The sequence below is a fragment of the Sceloporus occidentalis genome, unplaced genomic scaffold (genome assembly GCF_023333645.1).
Source record: "Sceloporus occidentalis isolate IW3139 unplaced genomic scaffold, rSceOcc1.0.p SCAF_9, whole genome shotgun sequence".
NCBI lineage: Eukaryota > Metazoa > Chordata > Lepidosauria > Squamata > Phrynosomatidae > Sceloporus > Sceloporus occidentalis.
Genome location: NW_028316989.1, coordinates 31,156,614 through 31,178,356, shown reverse-complemented (window position 1 = coordinate 31,178,356; position 21,743 = coordinate 31,156,614). Strand labels below are relative to the sequence as shown.

Below are 21,743 nucleotides of genomic sequence, written 5' to 3'. Positions count from 1 at the left end.
GTGTTTGGCACTAACATAGATGGTAGCAGGCTCTAAGACAGTGAAGGCTAGATGTCTCACAAAACTACAGTTCCCAAAATTTCCTATCATTGAGCCAAGGCAGTTAAAGCGGTCTCAAACCAGATTATTTCTGTGGTGTGTTTTGGCCCCCTGCTCTTCTTGAGATCCAGGTTAGCTGAGATCCTTTTAACCAGAACTTGGAAAAAGTTAATTTTGGGCCAGAAAACACTCAGAATCACTGCACCAACATGGCAGGGGATACTGGGAGCTGTCATCCAAAAGGTAACTCTTGAAGGCTCTGCTGTTCACTCAAGCTAGAGGAACCAGTGGCTCCCAGAAGTGGCGGGACTACCACTCCTATCATCCTTCACCATTGGCTATACTGGAAAGGGCTGCTGGTAACCACAGGCCCAAAACATATGCACTTTCCCTACTCCAGCTTCACCAGAAGCTGTGCCTTCTGCATGCATACCTCAGAGCTATGCTACTCCAAAGAGGAAGCCAAAAAGAATGAAACTGTTCGGTCAGGGACCTAGCCAGGATTTTAGGAAAGGGGGGGGGGGTACAGACTAAGTGCCACCATTATAATGGGGCTTGAGTGCGGTGGTGCAGCAGCACACACCATTCATTTTTCTAATGGAAGGGGGAGGGGTCCAGACCCCAAGATCCCCCCCCCCCCCCCCCCCGGCTATGTCCCTGGTTGGGTTTTAGTTCTGTTTTTAACACCAAGTAACAAAAGTGTCCATTTTAGTTAGCCTTGAGAAATAGCAAAGGAAAGCACTGGTGTTTTTGTTTAATTGTTACTGCAACTAACTACTTTGGGGGCTTTAGGACTTACATTTTAACAGATTACTTTTACAAAGCAACTTCTGTTCTTTTACAAACACAGTTTTCCAAAAAAAGGGAGATTCTGGGAGTTAGAGTCCAAACATGTCAACTAAGCATTCATCAACACTGTAGAAATAATGCAGTTTGAGACCACTATAACTGCCATAGCTCCAGCTTATAGACTCCTGGGATTTGCAGTTTGGCGAGGCACCAGCACTCTTTTGCCCAGAAGGTTACAGAAGGCTCTTATCAAACTACAAATCCCAGGATTCCATGGGCTAGAGCCAAAGCACTATAGTGGCAGAGTGACAAAGAAGTTTCCAGCTCTGCAATGGGAAGACTTTCTCTTTATCTTATCAACTTGGGATACAATTTTAGAGTCAAAAGAACTGGAGCTTTAAAGTAAATGTTTTTATAACCCAGGTTTTGCGATGACAATGGAAACCTGCTCCTTTGCTTTGCTTTCCTTCTTTGTCATTTCCAATGGTTTCTTTCTCACTGTAGCTTACTATAAATTATGAATTATTACAAGCCCCTCTTTCTGGTTGGTGTGTGTGTGTGTGTGTGTGTGCCTTTTTCTTTCCCTGGATCCGTGTCTGTATTGTTAGCTATCATTTTTACAGAAGAATATGTCTGTTTAAAGAGTGCATGTTTATTCAAACAATATGTTTTTTTATTTAAACAGCCTGTTTGCGCCATTCTAGTTCCTTCCCGCGTTTAGTGTTTATTTTTGTTGACATCGTTTTAATTATTCTTTTAAAAGGGACGCCAACAAGCTAAAGAGGTGATAAACATCTTCGCGACAGGTAGATACAAGTGCAAATAGAAACCATTTTTCAGGCTGACAATGAATTTCATAACGTTTCCAAGGCTTTGAAAAAGTCCGAGGCACTCGGCTTTGGCTGTTTCCTTGCCTTTAAATCTGAGCTGCTGGTCCTCATGGAGATACAAATAACTGAGTATCCGATAGCAAAAACAGAAAGGAGGATAGAAAAGGAAAAGAAAGAAAGAAAGAAAGAAAGAAAGAAAGAAAGAAAGAAAAGCAGAAATCTACCTTTCTTGGGCAGGCCTAGTTCTCATGATTGTGTCCTTTGAGAAAAAGCATTAGTAAAAGAGAACTGTGTGCATTGCAGGAAAAAAAATATGTTTATGCTGCTATAAATTATTTTAGTTGAATAATTTCTTCATGCAATTGGAATAGCAATTTTATTGTCGGCCCTATTTTCAGTGTAGCACCCAATGCCCATGAGTTATCCAACTTTCACTGGGAAAATATCAATTCAGAGCCTCTTTTATGCCACATTTTTCCATAGGGGAAACCCCCATGATGCAAAACAGCTGATCCTGTTACCTTTCCTAGGACTTTTCAATCCACTCTCCCCAAAGGGAATAAAAGAATAACATCTGTGGATCTGAGTCCCAGAAGGACATGATTCGGTTGACTCACTTTCAGATGATGAGAAAAAAGGAGTACAAAATGTCAGCCACAATAAAGCAAACTATTGGACACAATTCTCTGCAGATTTCCTTGGACATGACTCTCACAAAACAAGAGACAATTTCACTCCCAATAAACATGCCGACCATTTTGTTGCAAGGCTGCAGTTCAATGGAAACTTGTTCAAAAGTAGATCCTAAAAGCAGTGGGAACTATTTCTACTGGTGCATCCACACTGCAGGAATAATCCAGCTTGACACTACTTTAGCTGCCATGGCTCAATGCTGGGAATTGAAGTTTGTTGTGGCACCAGAGCTTTCTGATAGAGAAGGCTAAATGTCTCATAAAACAATTCCATACCATTGAGCCATGGCAGTTAAAGTGGTGTCAAACTGGATTATTTCTAGAGTGTGGATGCAGCCCAAGGAGAGACATGAAATTTGATTATGTGCTTGAACTGAAATGAATTTGGTCTTCAGTGGTTTCTTTCGATGAGAGCCACATTGCTGTAGTGGTTTGAGCATTGGGTTATGACTCTAGAGAGCAGGGTTCGAATCCCTGCCTGGGCCATGAAAATCCATTGGATGACATTCTCTCAGCCTCAGAAGAAGGCAAAGGCAAGCCCTCTCTGAATAAATCTTGCCAAGAAAAAGAAACAAAACTTAATGGTTTCACCTTAGGTAATGACTTGAAGGCACACAACAGCAGCAACAACTTATATTACTTCAAATAATCTCCAAAGATTTGGGATCTGTATTTGGTACCCAAAGGCTTTATTAAAAAATAAGAATAAAAATAAGTATTGACATGCAATGGCATATAGTAATTTCACAGTAGTGAAAGCCCAGACTCGGTGGTACTACATCATAGCGATTTCCCAATTTTCTCTCTTTAGAAAATAATGATTATATTATTGCCAAGGAAACTTGATGAATTCAGTAGGATTTTGGATATGTTACAGAGAGTCAATACAGTTCTCATGGCACAGTGTTGGCTTCCAACTTCATTCAGAACTGAGAATGCCTCCATTCAGACATCATTCCAAAAATGGCCGATGCAAACCTGTAGTAGAGATCTCAGCCATGGGTTGATATTTCCAAATGTACAGGTAAACTGTGCTTAAAAGCTCCTTGTCTGCTTTCTCCTTCCACCTTTTCTGCACTCTATTCCCTAAGTGATGCCTAAATATGGAACAAAACCTGTTCCAAGAGTTGCAATTCCAGGTATTAAACCAAACATTCCACTAAAATAATACATTAGGGTTGGACAGCTTTTGGATCTCTATGTACTATTGGACTGCAACACACACCAGCCCTTGCCAGCCTAGCCAATGGTGAGGCATGATGGGAAATGCAGTCCAAAACCATATGGAAGGGTGCTAATTGTCTGATCTTGATATAAATAAATAAACCCTCCAAAAGGTAAACATTTGAAACTCTCATATACGCCAACTGAAACACATTCCCATGCAATGAAACGGTCATGGACATTGCTGGAGTTGTTGGAGTGGGTTGCAATCTCTATCATTGTTATTGTAAAACAATAATAACAACAAAAATACTGTCCATATGCCACCCAAAAATACTGTCCATTTTTGTACAACTTTGGCGCCATCCCCTTCCATCAGAATTTCTTCTCCTCCTGAAATGTGTGAATTGTTCTCATGGGTGCTCCACAATTTGGGTGCACAAAATTGATATACAATTCGTGGGGTACGACACCATCCTCTTATATCAGGATTTACTCACATCTCATTACACGTTCTTAAGGACAAAGTGGCAGATTTTTCCATTGTCTGCCAGGCTGTTGTTCTAGAGAGAAAATGTCATAAAACAGGCAAGATGCTAACTCTTGACTGAGGAACCTCTGATAAAGACGCATGGCCAAGCTTTCAGAACACTAAGAACCCATCCACATGACCAGAGATCTTGCCTATAAATTATTGCCGATTTTATATTGCTGATTCATCTAGATCTGATTAGAAACCCAAGAGAAGAACATGTGCTTTCCTCCAAGGCAATCTCTGGCAACTCCTTCCTTAAAAGGATCTCAGAGACAGAGGCTCCAAATGTGTAAGCCTTCAGAGAACCTCTTCCAGTGAGAGTAGGACATACAGAATTGATAGATCACAGCCCTAGCAAAGCAGCTTCACAGGTCTGTTTCTGTTGCTAGGAGGGTCATTGCCAATCCTAGGCTTTAAGTGCTGAAAAATGCTTCAAAACAGAAAACCAAAGCCATGCTACAAAGCATGGACAATGTACAATTTCATCTGAACCTGGGAAGTCACTTTTTGGGGATTATAGTTCCCAATATTTCTGGATGGTTCTCAGAATTATAGTTCTGAAAAAAGGAAATCCGAAGGACAGGGTTGAAATCTCCACTCAGCCATGGAAACCCTCTGAGTGACTTTGGGCAAGTCACACTCTCTTAGCCTCAGAAGAAAGCAAACGAAAAACCCTTCTGAACAAATCCTCCAAAAAACCCCCACAACAGATCTGCTTTAGGATCACCATCGTTTAGGAATGATTTGATGGTATGCAACAACAACATGATGCAGCAAGGTGATAGGTTCATCTTAGGGTCAACATAAGTCGGAAACAACTTAAAGGTACACAACAACAACCACCTGGTGGGACTTGTAGCTCCTTAGGTGGTGGGAGAAGAAGACCTCTCTCTCTGTGCTTGAGATCCAGGAGATTCACTTGACCATATTGAGCCAGATGAATAAATAATCCCACCTGGCACATGGCTGCTTCCCGAGTCAATGTGATTCCTAGAAACCTTAGTACCTGTTCCATCAGAGGCAACGCTTTTGCCTGTCTCATGCAGTTTAGCAATGTGCAAACAACTGTTTTGAAACCACACTGTAGTTGCAATGGAGGGAATCTCCTCTTTTTGCTTAAGCCCTGTTTTCTCCCAGACATGCCCAACAGTTAAGTGTCCATCCTCCACTCCCCAATGACCAAGTCCAGTGACTGATATGTCCATCAGCTATTGGCCATCTTTTGGCCATCCAGATGTTCTTAGGCTCCAGCTCACAGCATCCTTTACCATGGACCATGCTAGTGAGGGACTATGCTGCTGAGAAATACAGCCTGGAGGACCAAAGGATTCCCACCTCTGCCCAAGAGGCCTAGTCCTATGACAAAGATGACACTATGGCACAGATGGGGAACACCTGGAGGGCCAATAGTTTCTGAGCCCTTCTTCCAACCACATGTAGGCCACATGTGGCCGCCTGGGTGTTGTTGAACTGCATCTGCTAGAACACTTCACCTTGGGCTACGACTGCAGAGCTAATGGGATTTGCAGTCTTAACAACCATCTGGAGAACGACAGCTGCTTTTCCTTGCTGTAAATTATGGGTGGGCAAACTGGGTCCCATCAGAGGGAATTGCATGTCCTATCATGCCTAGGCTGGCTTGGCCTGGCTGCATTCCCACGGCACCTGGAGGGCCACACACCTCTTCCATTCATGCTTTAAGGGCTGCAGGCCATTCCTTAATCCAACCAGGGAATTCAAGTTTCCTTTCTACCTCCCTCCCATTGGGTGTGCATGAGTCGTAAAGCAGAGCATCAACCAGAATATGACAAGGGGCAACTGTGGGGAGAAGCGCTTGTACTCCAGACCTCCTACAGGGAAGAAAACTGGGGGACTTTAGCATAGCAACATGGATTCTGCTTGGCCAATTCATCCAGAGGAGGGGGGCGTTTGGAGAAAAGGAAAAGGAAATCAAGGATGCAGGGAATGGAAGAGAGGCAAAAACTAGCATCCTGGGCTCCTGAAGCATCAGGATTGAAGGAAATGCTCTGGGAAAGCATCTCCAAACTGTCCACTTCCCACATTTCTGCACTGACACCTTGCTCATAAAGTGCCACATAGGTCTACAAACATACACACAAACACACAGGACTGGCAGGTTGGCAGGTCTCTGTTGATCCCTCAACCGCTTCAGAATTCATATCCAAGAGAGAAAACTATAACCAAAGCAGACCAGGATAGGATGGACAATGGCACATTCGTTGCGTAAGAATAGACAGTCAGCCCAGTAACACAGACACCCATGCCAGAGACAACCCCCCTCCCAGATAATGCATACACACACACACACACACACACACACACACAACCAAATGTGTCCTGTTCTTTACAGGATTCACTGAGATATATATACATATATACACATATTTTCCATGCAAAGATCCTCCTGCCACATTGGTACCCCAAAATAATACCATTTCCCCAACAACAGGATCCCTTCCAGAGACGCACAATCTCTCTATCCTCCCCTGACTGTTCGGATGCACAAAAGGCACTTGTACAAGACAAGTCTATTATTATTATTATTATTATTATTATTGCATTATTGTTATTCTTGTTGTTGGAAAAAGACCCCAGACAATAAACACACACCCATAAATCATTCCCAAACCAGCCAGATCATCCTGCAGGAAAAAGACTGGGATGCTTCCTCATCCCTTCCTGCCTCCAAAAAACAATAGAATAAATAGTTATACCCTCCCAAAACACAACACAACACACACACCACGTACCACAACCAATACAGGAGGTCACCCCACATCTCCATAAGCTCCAGGATTCCTTGGATGGACAGACAAGAGGTTCACCCCCAAATGGAGAAGAACCCCACCTTGTCCTCCCTGGTCAAGAATGAAACATTTGTGGAGGAGGACACAATATCTGAGCCTTTTTCCCCCAGCTAGGAGGATGGCATCTCAAAAGCCCAGAGGCTGGCTATGGTAGATCTCTCCCTCAATTCCCATTCCAAGTGTCTTCTCCCTACCATCCCCACACCTGACCCCCCCCCCCCAAATTTCCTCAACCTGGGGTGGCCCCCATCCCAAATCTGGATGGGATCAAGCCACCTCTACCAGAGAAACGCAAAATGGCCCCAATTCTAAATAATCTTCTAAATGATGACTAGGGCAGACCTTCTCTCCTCCACCTTCCCAGCCCATTTTGGACCCCAGAGGAACATCTGAGACAACCTCTGAACCTCTTGGGAGCCAGGCAAAAAACCCCAAGGAACCTGGGGTGACTCTGGTCTCTTCCTCCCCACCCTGAATGATGATGATGATGATGGTGATGAGGATGAAGATGATAGTGATAGTGATGGTGATGGTGATGATGATGGTGATGTTGATGTTGATGGTGATGATGATGATTGGGGGGGGGGGGAGAAATTGGTTCCTTGTGAACCTCTCATTGGACCCAAACCATTCCAATCCCTGGCTTCTCTCTCCTTCTCCCTCCTTCTCTCCTTCTCCTCCTTCTCCTCCATCCCTCCTTTCCACTTCTCCTCCAAAGCAGCATCCCTTCTTCTTCTTCTTCCCCCCAACAAGCCCCATTACAGAGGATTTGGACCCTTCTGGGCCTCCAAAATCCACCCCCACCAAAAAAAGAACCAAAGGCTGAGCATTGCTCCAATGGCGACCTCCCCATCTTACCTGCATGGCTCCTTCTTCTTCCTCCGCTGCCTCTCATTCTCGCCGCCCGAGGCTCCCGGGGAGAAGGGGCATCGCCTCCCCGCCTCCACCTCGGCCTCCGCCACCGGCAGAGCCAAAGCCCCCAAAGCCCTTCCTTCCTTCCTTCCTTTCTTTCTTCCTTCCTTCCTTCCTTCTGCCTTCTCCTCCTTTGGCTTCTTAATCCTCAGCGCCCCCCCCCCCCACCTCCAGGGAGGCAGAATCGGGGCCCCCGCCCTCCTCCTCTCCCTCTTTCCCCTTCCTTCGTTTCTTCCCTCCCTCTTCTCCTCTCCCTCTTTCCCCTTCCTTCCTTCCTTCGCCCCCTCTTCTTCCCCCTCCCTCTCTTTCTCCTTCCCCCTTTTCTCTTCCTTGTCTTCCCCTCCTCCCTCTTTGTCTTCCCCCTTTTCTCTCCCTTCTCGATTCCCTCTCCTTCCTTCCTTCTCTTCGCCCTTCTTCTCTCCCACTGCTTCTCTCTCCCCCTCTCTCTCCCCTTCCTTCTCTCCTTCTCTTTCGCCCCGTTTCCTTCCTTCTTTCTCTTTCCCCTTCCTTTCTCCTCTCCTTCTTCCTTCCTTCCTCCCTTCCCTTCTCCTCTCCCTCTCCTCTTTTCTCTCTTCCTCCTTTCTCTTCCTTCCTTCTTTCCCTCTCTTCCTTTCTCCTTGTCCCTTTCTTTCTTTCTTTCTTTCTTTCTTTCTTTCTTTCTCTCCCTCCTTCCTGTCTTCTCTGTCTTTCTCTTCCCTTCCCTTCTCCTCTCCCTCTCCTCCTTCCTTTCTTTTTCTCTTCCCCCTTCCTTTCTTCTCTCCCTTGCTCTCTTCCCTTTCTTTCTCCTCTCTCCTCCCTCTCTTACTTCCTCCCTTCCTTCTCTTCCTGGGGGCGAGGCTGTGGGGCTCCTTGCCTGGGCTCTTAGGGGTCTCTTCCAGAGGGGTCTCTAGGCGGAGGCTGGTCCTTCTGGGCTGCTTCTTCTTTGCGAAAGGCCAGGCGGAGGAGACCAAGGATGGAGAGAGAGGAGATGCTGCCTTGGAGGAGGATGCTCTTCTGTGGGTCTGGCCCTCTCCCTCCTGCCCTTCCAAGGCGTCCAGAGGAACCCTGGCTTTGTCTTTTGCAAAGAGGGGAGAGGAAAAGAAAGAATAGAGGAGGAAGAGAGAGCCCCCAATGGATAGGATGGGCTCTTTTCTGCTTGGAGGGAGGCTGAAAAAGGAGCCCCCCCCCAAAAGTGAACACAATAGAAGGTGCTATGGGGAAGGAGAGAGGGGGATGCAAGCTGGGTGCCTTGCAAAAGCAATGGGGGGGGGGATGGGGAGAAATCTGAATCAGTTTCTCAATCTCCTCCTCTTTCTCTCCATCCTTCCCTCCCTCCCTCCTTTCTCCAGGTCTAATAATCTACCGAAGCAGAAGCAAATGTGGCGGAAGAAAGGAAGGGGGGAAAAAGGGAGGGAGGAGAAAAGAGAGGGAAGGGATGGGCATAGGAAATGGAAAGTAAATGATATATATGTTCTCTCTGTGTGTGTGTGTGTGTGTGTGTGTGATATAAATGAGGTGTTTGTATATACACATACAATACATACCCAGAGGTGTGTGTGTGTGTGTGTGTGTGTGTGTGTGTGTGTGTGTGTATGTGTATAAAACCTGGGTATGGAGTTTCTCTCTCTCTCTGGACCCAGAGGTCTCAGAGCAAGACAGTGAGAGAGATTTGGGATTTTTAAGCCTAAAGTGACAGATAGAAGGTAAAGTCTCTCTTTCCAGAGTCACCAGCATTTTATTATTATTATTATTTGCTCCATTTCAGGAAGGAGGGAAACAAGAGGAAAGATATAGGCTGGGAAATGAAAAGAAGAAATCAATCTCCTGGATGTCTTCTGACACCTATTTCCCTCTGGTGGGGATTGAAGATCCCCAAAACACCTGGAGTATTTGGACCAGTCCTTTCCTCCTTTGGCCTCCAAAACAAAGGTGGACAAACTGAAACCAGAGCCAAATGGAGGGATTTCTTTTCCCCTGTGAGATCCCTACAAATTCTAGATCAGGGAGTTCTAGATCAAGACCATAAATGGTCCTCCAAAGACCTTTGGCTGCCCCTACCCCTGCACTCCCCATTTTTAAAAGATCCATGAAAGATAAAGTCTCCTTGTCCTTATGAATGCATCTCCCAACAAAGAGAAACCTTTATTGGAGATTCAAAACTCATCCATTGATTGTGAAATGGGATGCTGAAGCTGGATTGAAGGACATTGGAGAAGATGGACTCAGGTTCGATCCCAAGCAGAGCAAGGCTTCTTATGATCAAGTGCTGATTTCTTCATGTTTTCCCACACTATTGCTTCCTAGGGCCGCATCTGCACTGCAGGAACAATCCAGTTTGATGCCACTTTAACTGCTGAGGCTCAATGCTACAGAATTCTGGGATTTGTAGTTTTGCAAGACATTTAGCCCCCTCTCTCTGAGATCACAACAAACTACTGATCCCAGGGTTTCATAGTACTGAGCCATGGCAGTGAAAGTGGTATCAAACTGCATTATTTCTGCAGCCTAAGACATTGGCCCAAGTCTTACTGATTCTCCCAACTAGAGTAGATCCATTAAATCAGTTGGATTTTCCTTTGTGTCGTTTGCCCAGCCAGCCAACAATGCATTCAGTGGGTCTGCTCCATTTGGGAGGAACCAAGGGTGAGCAGTTTAGGAAAATCAAATGGGAAAAGGCTCAAGAACAAGAAACACACAGATGTAAGGTCATCACTGACTTTTCCAGCCACCAAAGAAAAACCAGAGATCACTCTCCAGCCCCCCAAATCAGAGCTGACCCAAGAGATTTTGCCACCTGAGGCAAATCAGTGCCAAACCCAGGTACAAAAGCCAACTGGACTAACTGATCAATGTTTCTGCAGCACTGGTTGTAGGGCAAAACTCCCTAATACACACACACACACACACACACACACACACTGCATTTGCAGGCTGAAGTTTTGCTGGGAAAGGAAGCAGGCTGGGCCATGTTTCACACAATTGTCTTCTCCAAAACATTGCTGCCAGCTCTGAGCATCTGCCACCTGAGGCAGCATCCTCCTCCCTCTGCCCAATGGCAGGACTGGCCATGCTCACAACTGAGTTAAAGTAAATACAGCAGGCCCTCTACATTCGCTGGGGTTAGGAGTGCTAGATCCATGTGAGATGGAAAAATGCAAATAAAAGCCCACTATTTGGTTTTTACCTGATATAAAGTCTCCCTAGGAAGCTCTAGATCTTCCAGTGCAACTCGGTGGTCAACATCTGCCAGAGGTTGACCATAGAATCATGCTGGAGGACCTACAGATGCCCAGAGAAGAGTTTTCTCTAGGAATCTCTAGGTCCTCCAGTGCGACTCTATGGTCAACTTCCAGAAGAGTCATGCTGGAGGACCTACACATTAATATTAATATTAATCAAATCTGCAAATAATCAAATCTGCAAAAGCCAAAGCCACAAATATGGAGGGCCAACTGCATTTGATTTGACTCAGACTGCCCTGGATTACCATCAGTTCCACTGCCTCAGAAACTCCATAAATTAGTTTGAAAGAACTACCTAGGTCCATTGTATTGAGAATGCTCTCATCCAGAAATCTGGAAAATGGTCTGATAATTTACACAAGACAGATGTAGAAATCTGAAGAGAGGAAGCCACTTTATGCCAGTTTGGACTGTTGCTTTTCTGCTAGTCCAGCTCATATTGTCTCCTCGAACAATGGACAACCTCAGACCCTTGGCCAAATATATCCTTCCTGAGATCTGGTCCTTTAGATTTCTCCAGATAGCCATGCCATTTTTCAGATCATGATTTGATGGTTTTACAGTTCTGGGCAGCTTTTCCTCTCCATCTCTTAAGATATGGTGAGTGGCAGTAAAAACGGTACATTCAAATAAGTATTTTTGCTTCTATGGTTTTGCCTTTGGTCTTGTCCATCTCCGAACTGCAAACTTCCAAACCTTCCTCTGAAGCAGAATTTGTGACTAAAAGAGGCTCTCCTGCCTTGATCTCTGAAAGTAGTGGCTCCCATGCCAGCTGGACTGTCAATATGCTCTAGGTATTCACTTGAAATCCAAAGGAGCTATCCAAAGTGCCTAAACCTATCCCTTTAATGGATTCAGCACCTGGACAGCTCTTTCAAAGAACTGTCTTTCAAAGCTAACCAAAACTTGGAGTGGGTTGATCTCTCTACTGACATGGGAACCACTGGCTGTGACTGGTCAACTCCAATGGGCAAATGGGGATTGACTGGGGGATTTTGGGACTGAATTTCCTCAGAAGTAGGATTCACAGACATAAATGTGATTGTCTGGAATATTAGTATTCAAAGGGCTCTTGTAGCACTCTGAGACCAACTGAGCAAAAGACATCGTAGCAGAAACTTCCCTAGACTTGGTCTACTTCCTCACATGTGATGTTCATGCTCAGATGTGGTGTCCATTGTTTTGTATCTGAGGAAGTAGACCAAATCGATCCAATTGGGAGAGGTGAGAAACTATTGATTATTGATTATTGTTATTGTTATATACATCTATCAAAGCTTATGCTACAATGTCTTTCATTCAGTCCCAACAGTGCTCCAAAAGTAATTTTACTGTGTTCTACTCTACTGGAAACTCCAGGGACAGAACCTGGGGCCTTCTATGCAAAAAGCAAAAAGCATTGACCCATGGCTTTTCCTCGCAATTATTCCTCATTCACCTAATATAATATCCAACTAGTAACAGCTTTCTGGGGTTTCATACAGAGATCTTTCCTCTCACTTGTTACTGTATTGCTTTAACTAGAGAGTCAAGAGATTGACTCTAGGGCTTGTTGCATGCAAACACAGGTCTATTGGAACTGGGTTCCAGTGTACTGACCTCACTGGTGGGAGACAGAGAAGACAGGCAGATAGAAGACAGACATAGCAAACAAATAAATGAATAAATAAATAAATAATGGGAAAATCTGTTGTCCCATATGGCTGAGCCAAATGTAATGGTGGCAATGGGGAGACTGGATATGTTCTACTCAATGAAGACTGCCAAAAAGAACACGACATTCTCAGTACCAGTTCACAGCCATTTGCTGGCTGCTTAAAATACCAAAACCGTGGATGTCTGTTCCCCTGGCATCCCATTCATCTGCTCTCATTGTGGGTTTTCATTCTGTCTCTGCCAAAAAAGTGAAGAAACTAAAATGACCCCCTTGCTCTGCAAAGCAGGTGGCTGGGGGCAAAAGAGAGCAACCTCTTGGCAGATTTTGGACAGTGATATATATGTGTGTGTGTGTGTGTGTGTGTGTGTGTGTGTGTGTGTTGAGAGGATCAGATGGATTGGAATCAAGACTTGGACAGTGGTATGGTCCGTGGCAGCTAGTGGCTACCATGTCAGTAAGGCCATGAATCTTGGGTTTTAATCCAACCTTTAACAAAGATGCCCATTGAGGTGACACTTTTGTTGAGATGGGCTGTAAAACCTTGGCTGGTTCCTTTAATGTTCAGTCTAAAACATGTAGTGGATTTGCTGCCTCAGAAACAGAAAAGCCACCAGCCAATGATAGGTATAGTGTATTGGGACATTTTGATCAGTGAGGTAACAATGCAATCTGCCCCCACCCTTTACATCTTCCCTGTGTCTTCTGAGCTAGGAATCTAGAGAGAAAAATAACTACAGCAACAATATATTCAACAATATATCATTGTGAGCTATCCCTGTTGCAAGTGGGCTGAATAGGCAACTAAGTCCCATTGGCTTAACAAAAGACCTGCTCATAGTGGCAGTAAAACAACTGGAAGTAAGTGGCATAGCATCTGCTTGCAGATGTGGCTATGGTGGCTGTCATGAGGAAGATCCATGCATCAAAATTTATACCGCATGAGAAGTAAAGAGAAAGGATCGGGAAAGAGGCTCCTATGAGCCTTCCTCTGAACCCACAAAAGTTTTACTCTGGCGTACTGCTGCTTTAACTGCTTGACTTCATTGTCCCGATCCAGCTAAGACATGCTCAGCTTACATGGTGCTTAAATTTACAATGGAAGTGCAAAAGATGCAACTATGAGGCCTAAGTACTCTGAAGGCACCTGATCCTGGAAGCAGAGCAGGGCCAGGCCTGGTTAATATTGGATGGGAGACCACCAAGGAATACCAGGTTCTGTAGGCTATATTTTGGAGGAAGGAACTAATAAAAACCACCTCTGAGTAGTCCTTGCCTAAGAAATCCCTGGGAAATTCATGGCAATGGCATAAGCTAATGCTGACTTAAAGGCAGATACACACATAAACCCAAAATGATCATCACCACTGTGTCAGATCACGCTGCCTCAATCTCCCTAAACCTAGTGTCTCCATTATGTGTTGGACTACAACTCCCACCATCCCCAGACAGTATAGGCCCAATACATCCAGAAGACATCAGGCACTGGAACCTGATCTGTTTTGACCAGCAGTGACTCTAGTCTCCAAGACCACCCTTGGCTCTCTTTCTCCTGAGATCTGAAATCTTTTCAGCTAGAGAGATCAGGGTTTGGACCTGGCACTTTTTGAAGCTAAAGTGGTTGTTCTATAACTGATTTCTACACACACTTTAAAAAATGTCATTTTTTGCTCAGAATGTTACCCATGTAAAGACTATAACACATTTAAACAAATTTCCCTCTTGTTGTTCTATTCCCATCTGACCGTTTAATCTGTGTCCTTTTCCATATTAATGTATCTCCGATCTAAATGCCTTCATGACATATTGAAGGAAGGGCAAGTCAGCTTCCCATTAAACAAAGCAAAACAAACACTGAGCAACTTCTTAGAAAGGAGGTTGTCTTGTTTTCATCACAGTACACCCCAAGCCGTGAAAATAGTCTAGATGAATTCAAGGGCGGTAGAGAATTTTATCCGGAAAGCGACTCATATTTTACCCACATTTGCAAAACCCAGATTGTGAGACCTTAGAGTTTTTTCTCACTCCTTGCAAATGGATGAGAATTTCATTTCATTTCACTTGTTGAACCAAAATTCTATTGTAGGAGAAAGCAAAACAGACAGATTTGCTATTCACTGGATGGAAAGTGAGATGAATGGATCATAAATTGGTTTTCCCAGGAATTAATTTTACCTCTCCATTGTTACAACTGGGTTTTGGCTCATCCATGGAGGAAACTCATTGGTGCCAGAAGGCTTCCATGTCTGTAGAGCAAGGAATTTGCTCCAGCTTTTAGTTTTGGAGGTTTAAAGAGCTCTCCAAGGGGCTGAACCATCTCTCCAAATTAGGTTCTGCACTTTAGATAGCATTTTTAAAAAACAAAAATATGGAGAGGATTCTTTACTTCACAACATGGGAAACCACATCCCTGAGAAAACTACCAATTAAATTAATAATGGGAAATGTGCAGCTCCAGAATTTGCTGAACTACAACTCTCACCAGCCCAGCCAGCATTCCTGATGTGTAGGGTTGATGAGAGTTGCAGTACAAGATCTGGGAGGTTGCACTTTTCCTAGTATTGGGCTATATTGACTAAAGTATGCAGTCCTTTTTTAAAAAACTGTTGTTGTTGCATGCCTTCAGCTTGTTTCTGACTTATGGTGTCCCTAAAGCCAACCTTCATGAGGTTTGGTTGCAAGATTTGTTCAGAGGAGGTCTGCCATTGCTTTCCCCTGAGGCTGAGAGCATGTGACTTGCCCAATGTCACCAATTAGGTTTCTTGGCTGAGCCAGGAATTGAAACCTAGGCTCCAGAGTCATAGTCCAACACTCAAACCAGTATGCCATGCTGGCTCCACTGCTTTAAAAAGTAATACTTGGATGCTTTTTCCTAGTTCCCTTTAATGGATCTGAAAGTGGCACTTGCAAAAACAGAATTCTATGTGTGGCGATGGAGACCCATAAGGCAATAATAATAATAATAATAATAATAATAATAATAATAATAATATTCTTATCCACCTCTCCCCATGGACCAAGGGCAGGGAACAACATGCAAGCAATGTGGGGAAGACAGCCCCAAGTCATTTCCCTGATTCCAAATTCATCAATTTGTGTGTGTGTGTTGTAGAGGCAAAGGCAGGCACTGAAACACTTTTTTTCTTTCCTTTGCTAATGATTAAAGCTCATCCTTTTGCTGTACACATATCTCAGCACTGCCTGTTGGCTCCCAATAGAGGGCACCCACGTGGTGCAAACAGAGTCCACAAGAGAATAATCTCAGGGACAACAATGGGGGGATTCACATTTTTTGAAAGGCTCCCAAGACAATTGTCCAAAGGCGAACTGCCCCATCTGACCCAGCTTCAGCCAGACATTTTGGAGACGCCCATGACTGAAAGAGATGTCTCTGCAGCAGGATGATCTGGCAGAATGATCACTGTTAGAAGTGCAGAAGCGAGAAAAGGAGTCTAGGAGGAGGGGAGCATCACTCATTTTCACAAACGGATGGAAGGATTTTAAAATGGGTGCCAATCTCAAAGTCCCTTTCTCTGGCTACTTTTACTAGAAAATATGTGATATGCTTTGCTTAGATGTAACCACTGGTATCATTGCAGTGTGAAGTCCGCATCTGAGAAAGCGGACCACCATGAAGGACACATCCTTTTAGCCAATATTTTTTAATTGGGATTTTATTGGCTTTGAGTTTTAAAGGTGCTGTCCAAAGTGCTTAACTCTGGGGAGGTTGTTCAGAACCTTGGATAATTCCTTTGAAAGCCTGAACAAAAAACTAGAGTGGATTTACTGCCCCACCAACATGGGAGACACCAACTTCCATGGATAGCAATAATCAAATCAATAATAATAATAATAATAATAATAATAATAATAATGCTTTGCACCCGTTAGAATGGGGTTTAGTTGAGAAAGCTTCTCAGTTAGGGAGACAAAGCTTTCCACCGGTCGGTTCTGGCTATTTTGATTGGTGACGCCACCATCATTCAGTACAATAGGCCCAAACCTGTTTCTGTGTTTGGTGGCTTCAAAATCCTCATCTCTTGGTCTTTTTCCAGACAGTTGGCAATTGAAAATCATTCACAGGAATGGCAATGCTATGGAGAAGGAGGAGAGGCTGGAGTTACTTGGAAAGGATAACTGAGCGGGTGGTTTTGGGGACGAGGAGGGAGAAAGTGAGCAAATTTCCAGAGCATCTGTCTGTATTTGTCATTCAGAGAAACAAGTTGGTGTGCGAGTGGGAGAGAGGAAAAGAGGGATGCGAGTGTGAAGTGGGCAGGGATGCGAAGGGAGTGTTGGAGGAAAAGGAGGGCTGGAAAGATTAAGGCAAACATATTTCTGTAGCCCAAATATTAGAAAGGGGAGGGGAGGGGAGGAATAAGAATTGAATTTAGAAGAAGAACAACTCTATTCCAGGACATTTGTACAGACCACAGTGTTGATTTCTTCCCTGCAAGTGACATTTACTGTCACTTGAGCTGAATCGATTTTTATTTTTATTTTATTTTATTTCTAATTTTTACACCTAGTGATTAAAATAAAAGACCAAAGACAAGATACCTGTGCAATTCATTGGTGGAAAGTTCTCTATTTCAAGGGATGGATGGGAATTTATTTATTTAAAGATTTATATCCCCACCCTTGCCCTGAAAATCTCAGGGCAGTTTACAATCAAATCAGTTTAAAGCAATCGGTAAGTCCTGGTGTTGCTGTTGTTGTTGCATGCCTTGAAGTCCTATGGTGACCCTAAGAGATTTAAACAGATTGAAATATATATTAAATAGTTTCTCAGTTCAAAAGTGGTTAAGTTGAACTTGAATAATACAACCATGAAACTTGCGTGGCCTGAATAAAATCAGTTTGGCCCAAAGACGTTAATAAAAATCTGAGTTTTAACTTGGTGCTGAAATAAATCCAATGTTGGTGTCAGCCAATTGCACCTCCAGGATGAAGGAATGTAATAACCAGGGTGCCAACACAGTTTTGGGGAGGTCAAAGTGTCTTTGACCTCCTCCATCCATGGGGAAATTGCTTATGGTGGCCTTGGGTAAAGAATGGTGTTTTCTCTGCTTTGCTGGAGATAGACTCATAGAATCCTAGAGTTGTGGAGAACCCAAGGGCAATCCAATCCAACCCCATTCTGCAATGCTGGAATACACAATGAAAGCACCCCTGACAGATGGCCATCCAGCCTCTGTTTAGAAACCTCCAAAGAAGGAGACTTCACCACTCTCCAAGGAAGCGTATTCCACCGTTGAACACCCCTTACTATCAGGAAGTCCTTCCTTATGTTTAGGCCGAATCTCTTTTCCTGTACTTTGAATCCATTGCTCCATGTTCTAGTTTCCCATTGCAATTGGGTAGTGTAGTGACACCCCAAAACCCACAACCTTTTGGTTGTTTCTGCTGCACTGCTATTTCTTGGTTAAGCTATGGTACTCTGGCAGTAAGTGTTCATTTTAATGCTGACACACACTCTGTGTGGAGTATTAGGCTATGACTCTGGAGACCAGGATTCGATTCCCAGCTTGGCCATGGAAACCACTGGGTAACCTTGGGCATGTCACATGCTCTCCAACTCAAGGGAAGGCAATGGCAAACCTCCTTTGAACAAACCTGGCCAAGAAAACCCCATGACAAGTTCGCCTTAGGGTCACCATAAGTTGGAAATGACTTGAAGGCACACAATAACAACAACAACAACACACTCCCAGGACTGCATACTTATATGACACATGCATCCTGTGATATGCATCCTGTGCACTATGTTTGAATAGAGGGGAAACACCTTTCCTCTCATCCCCAATGCTACAGAATTGAATGTGAGCGAGGAAGCAGAAATTGGCTAGGTACAGAATCACAGAGTGGGTCTTAAAGAAAAATTGCATGTGAATAGAGAGCATCCCCAACAGATGACTGTCCAGCATCAGCTTAAAAGTATCCAGCGAGGGAGAGCCCACCTGACTGCCTAGATAAAGGGGGAATCATATAGCCCTCCAGACATTGTTGACCTACACATCCTAGCAGCCCTAGTCAACATAGCCCATGGTGAGAACTGTGGGGAGTTTTTTGTCCAACAACACCGCGAATCTAACTACAGTAACTGATTCCACTGAAAAGCTGCACATGAGAAACATTTAGCAGTTTCTCCTGTTCCCCCCAAATTTACAACCTTGGAACTCAAGCTCATTAGATCTAGTCCAGCGTTGGGGCCATGCTTTCTAAGCAATTCTGGGAAGTGTAGTGCAAAAAAGTAACTTTTCTTAGCTCTTCTGCAGAAGCAGCAGAGGATAAGTCATTCCCTTCTGTGTGTAGTCCTTTGGTTATTGCTAGAACTGAGCATGCCACGATAAAATGCAACAGAAATCTCCATCACCATGAGGACTAGTAACCCATTTGGAAGTCCTTCAGGCCTGAGATTCTATAGAGAAGATAAGGAAGACAAAAGGCTCTAGATATTGACAATTCCAGGTCTTTCCTTCCAATAAGCTTGCAGTTCTAACAGAGCTGTTCCTCTCAAACATCCCCCTGATTATTTCTTCAGGCGTCTCCATGAGGAACAAGGAATGCAGTGAAGCTTGAGCTAAGCAGAGGAAAATACTAGCCATGCATGCCTCAGCAGGCTACTTTTTATTACTATTCCCATCGGGGCTGCCTCATTTGGATTATGCTGAGATTTCTGGTAACAACGCTTGCTTTGATTGCTGAGCTGTCGGCATGAGATGTCAGAGGGGTGAAGCGGAGCAGAGATTGACTGAAAACAGGCCCTGGAGGGAGGTGAACCCGAGAGATGCAAGTTCAGGACACCTGCGTCTCTCCTGTGCCACTTGGCAGGCTAGGATCAACAGAACCTGCTATCTTTCATTGAGTGAGAGTCGGAGAAATACATCAGGGAACATAAAGGAAGCAAACGTCTCTTTGCAAACCCTGAGACTCTTGCCGGTGAATGGATCGCAAACCTACTAGCAAGACTGTGTTGAGTTTGCATGGGCAAATATCCTCTGTGCAAAAAAGGGAAGAGTGGAGGGGGAGCTAGTCATTGCCTCTCTATGCACCTGTGTTTGGAACCTATAAAAAGAAGGATTGGTTGTGTAGCATTATATTATCCAGAAAGTAAGATAGGCGATCCAGGCAACTAGGGATCACATACTGAACCTTGAATATGTGATCTCTGATTACCTGGATCACATCCTTTACTTTCTGGGTAAGTGGTCCAGCAGTCAGGAATCTCATGCGTAGCCTGATGAGGTCACAGAGGCTTGTCACCAATCAGATTTGACTAGGGCCTACATGTGGATGCTATGGCGCCAAATCTAGCTAAGGTCAAAGGGAGAAGGGTAATCCTTTCCCAATCACTCCTTGACTATCTTTTGACAGGGAGATGTTTAAAAATGGTGATGTTCATCATCATAGGTTTCCATCCCGACCTTTTGTCTCTGACCAACTTGCTAGCACTCCTTAAGTCCTCATATTCTCTATGGGAGGGATAATGATAAAGATGGCAGTGCTCCTGAGCACATGCAGAACTCCTAGACAAGGCAACTGTAACATGGATTTGTAACTGGCTGACCGACCGAACGCAAAGGGTGCTCAACAATGGCTCCTTTTCATCCTGGAGAGAAGTGACCAGTGGGGTCCCACAAGGCTCTGTCCTGGGCCAGTTCTATTCAACATCTTTATCAACGACTTGGAGGACAAAATTGGGGTAATACTTATCAGATTTGCAGATGACACCAAATTAGGAGGAGTAGCTAATACTCCAGAGGACAGGATCAAGATTCAAAATGACCTGAACAGACTAGAAAACTGGGCCAAAGCTAACAAAATGAAATTCAACACGGAGAAATGTAAGGTACTGCACTTAGGGCGGAAAAATGAAAAGCACAGATATAGGATGGGGGACACCTGGCTGAATGAAACTACATGTGAAAGGGATCTGGGAGTCCAAGTAGACCACAAGTTGAACATGAATCAACAGTGTGATGTGGCAGCTAACAAGGCCAATGCGATTTTAGGCTGCATCAATAGAAGTGTAGTGTCTAGATCCAGGGAAGTAATAGTGCCACTCTATTCTGCTCTGGTCAGGCCCCACCTGGAATACTGTGTCCAGGTCTGGGCACCACAATTAAAAAAGGACATTGAGAAACTTGAGCGTGTCCAAAGGAGAGCAACTAAAATGGTGAAAGGTCTGGAAACCAAGCCCTATGAGGAATGACTCATAGAGCTGGGGATGTTTAGCCTGGAGAAGAGAAGGTTAAGAGGTGATATGATAGCCCTGTTTAAATATTTGAAGGGATGTCATATTGAGGAGGGAGCAAGCTTGTTTTCTGCTGCTCCAGAGACTAGGACCCAGAACAATGGATGCAAGCTGCAGGAAAAGAGATTCCACCTCAACATTAGGAGGAACCTCCTGATAGTAAGGGCTGTTCGACAGCGGAACAAACTCCATCGAAGTGTAGTGGAGTCTCCTTCCTTAGAGGTCTTCAAACAGAGGCTGGATGGCCATCTGTCGGGGATGCTTTGATTGTGATTCCCTACATGGCAGGGGGTTGGACTGGATTGCCCTTGTGGTCTCTTCCAACTCTATGATTCTATGATTCTATGATCCTGTGACAGGTTTGCCTTAGGGCTGTCAAAAGTCGAAGCTGGCGTGGTGTAGTGGTTTGAGTGTTGGACTAGGACCACACTTATAGGTTTCCATCTCAGTCACGGAAATCCACTGCATGACCTTAGGCAAGTCACATTCTCTCAGCCTCTGAAACAAATCTTGCCATGAAAATCCTGTGACAGGCTTGCCTTAGAGTTGCCATAAATTGGAAAAGACTTGAAGGCACACAACAACAGCAACAAAATTTGAAAACCACTTGAAGGAACTCACCAACAACAATAAATGTTTTAGTAAGTAAATCAAATAATAATAAATGTCTTTCTCCCCTTGTATACAAATACACACACGCACACACACACACATATATGATAAATATATATGTTTGATCTTTCTCTCTCTCTCTTCACTCTGAAAGAGCCATCACTTAATATTTTAAGTTTGGGATCCCTAACAATCTTTTATTCTGGTCCTAAT

The 21,743-nt window shown here is 44.2% G+C and overlaps 1 protein-coding gene across 6 annotated transcripts in view; it reads right to left on the bottom strand.

Moving 5' to 3' along the window:
* Nucleotides 1-21,743, bottom strand: part of LOC149307169 (leucine-rich repeat and immunoglobulin-like domain-containing nogo receptor-interacting protein 1) — a 444,518-nt gene that overhangs the window by 68,121 nt on the left and 354,654 nt on the right. The window contains exon 1 of one of the 6 annotated variants that reach the window (XM_089538476.1): nucleotides 7,736-7,902. The exons of 4 other annotated variants lie outside the window; for them this stretch is intronic. In XM_089538476.1, the coding sequence (XP_089394602.1) occupies nucleotides 7,736-7,741 (6 nt within the window). In that variant the 5' untranslated portion in view covers nucleotides 7,742-7,902. Of the gene's footprint in view, nucleotides 1-6,820; nucleotides 6,953-7,735; nucleotides 7,903-21,743 lie in introns of those variants that run through there. One more of the 6 variants, XM_089538478.1, reaches the window with a different exon arrangement.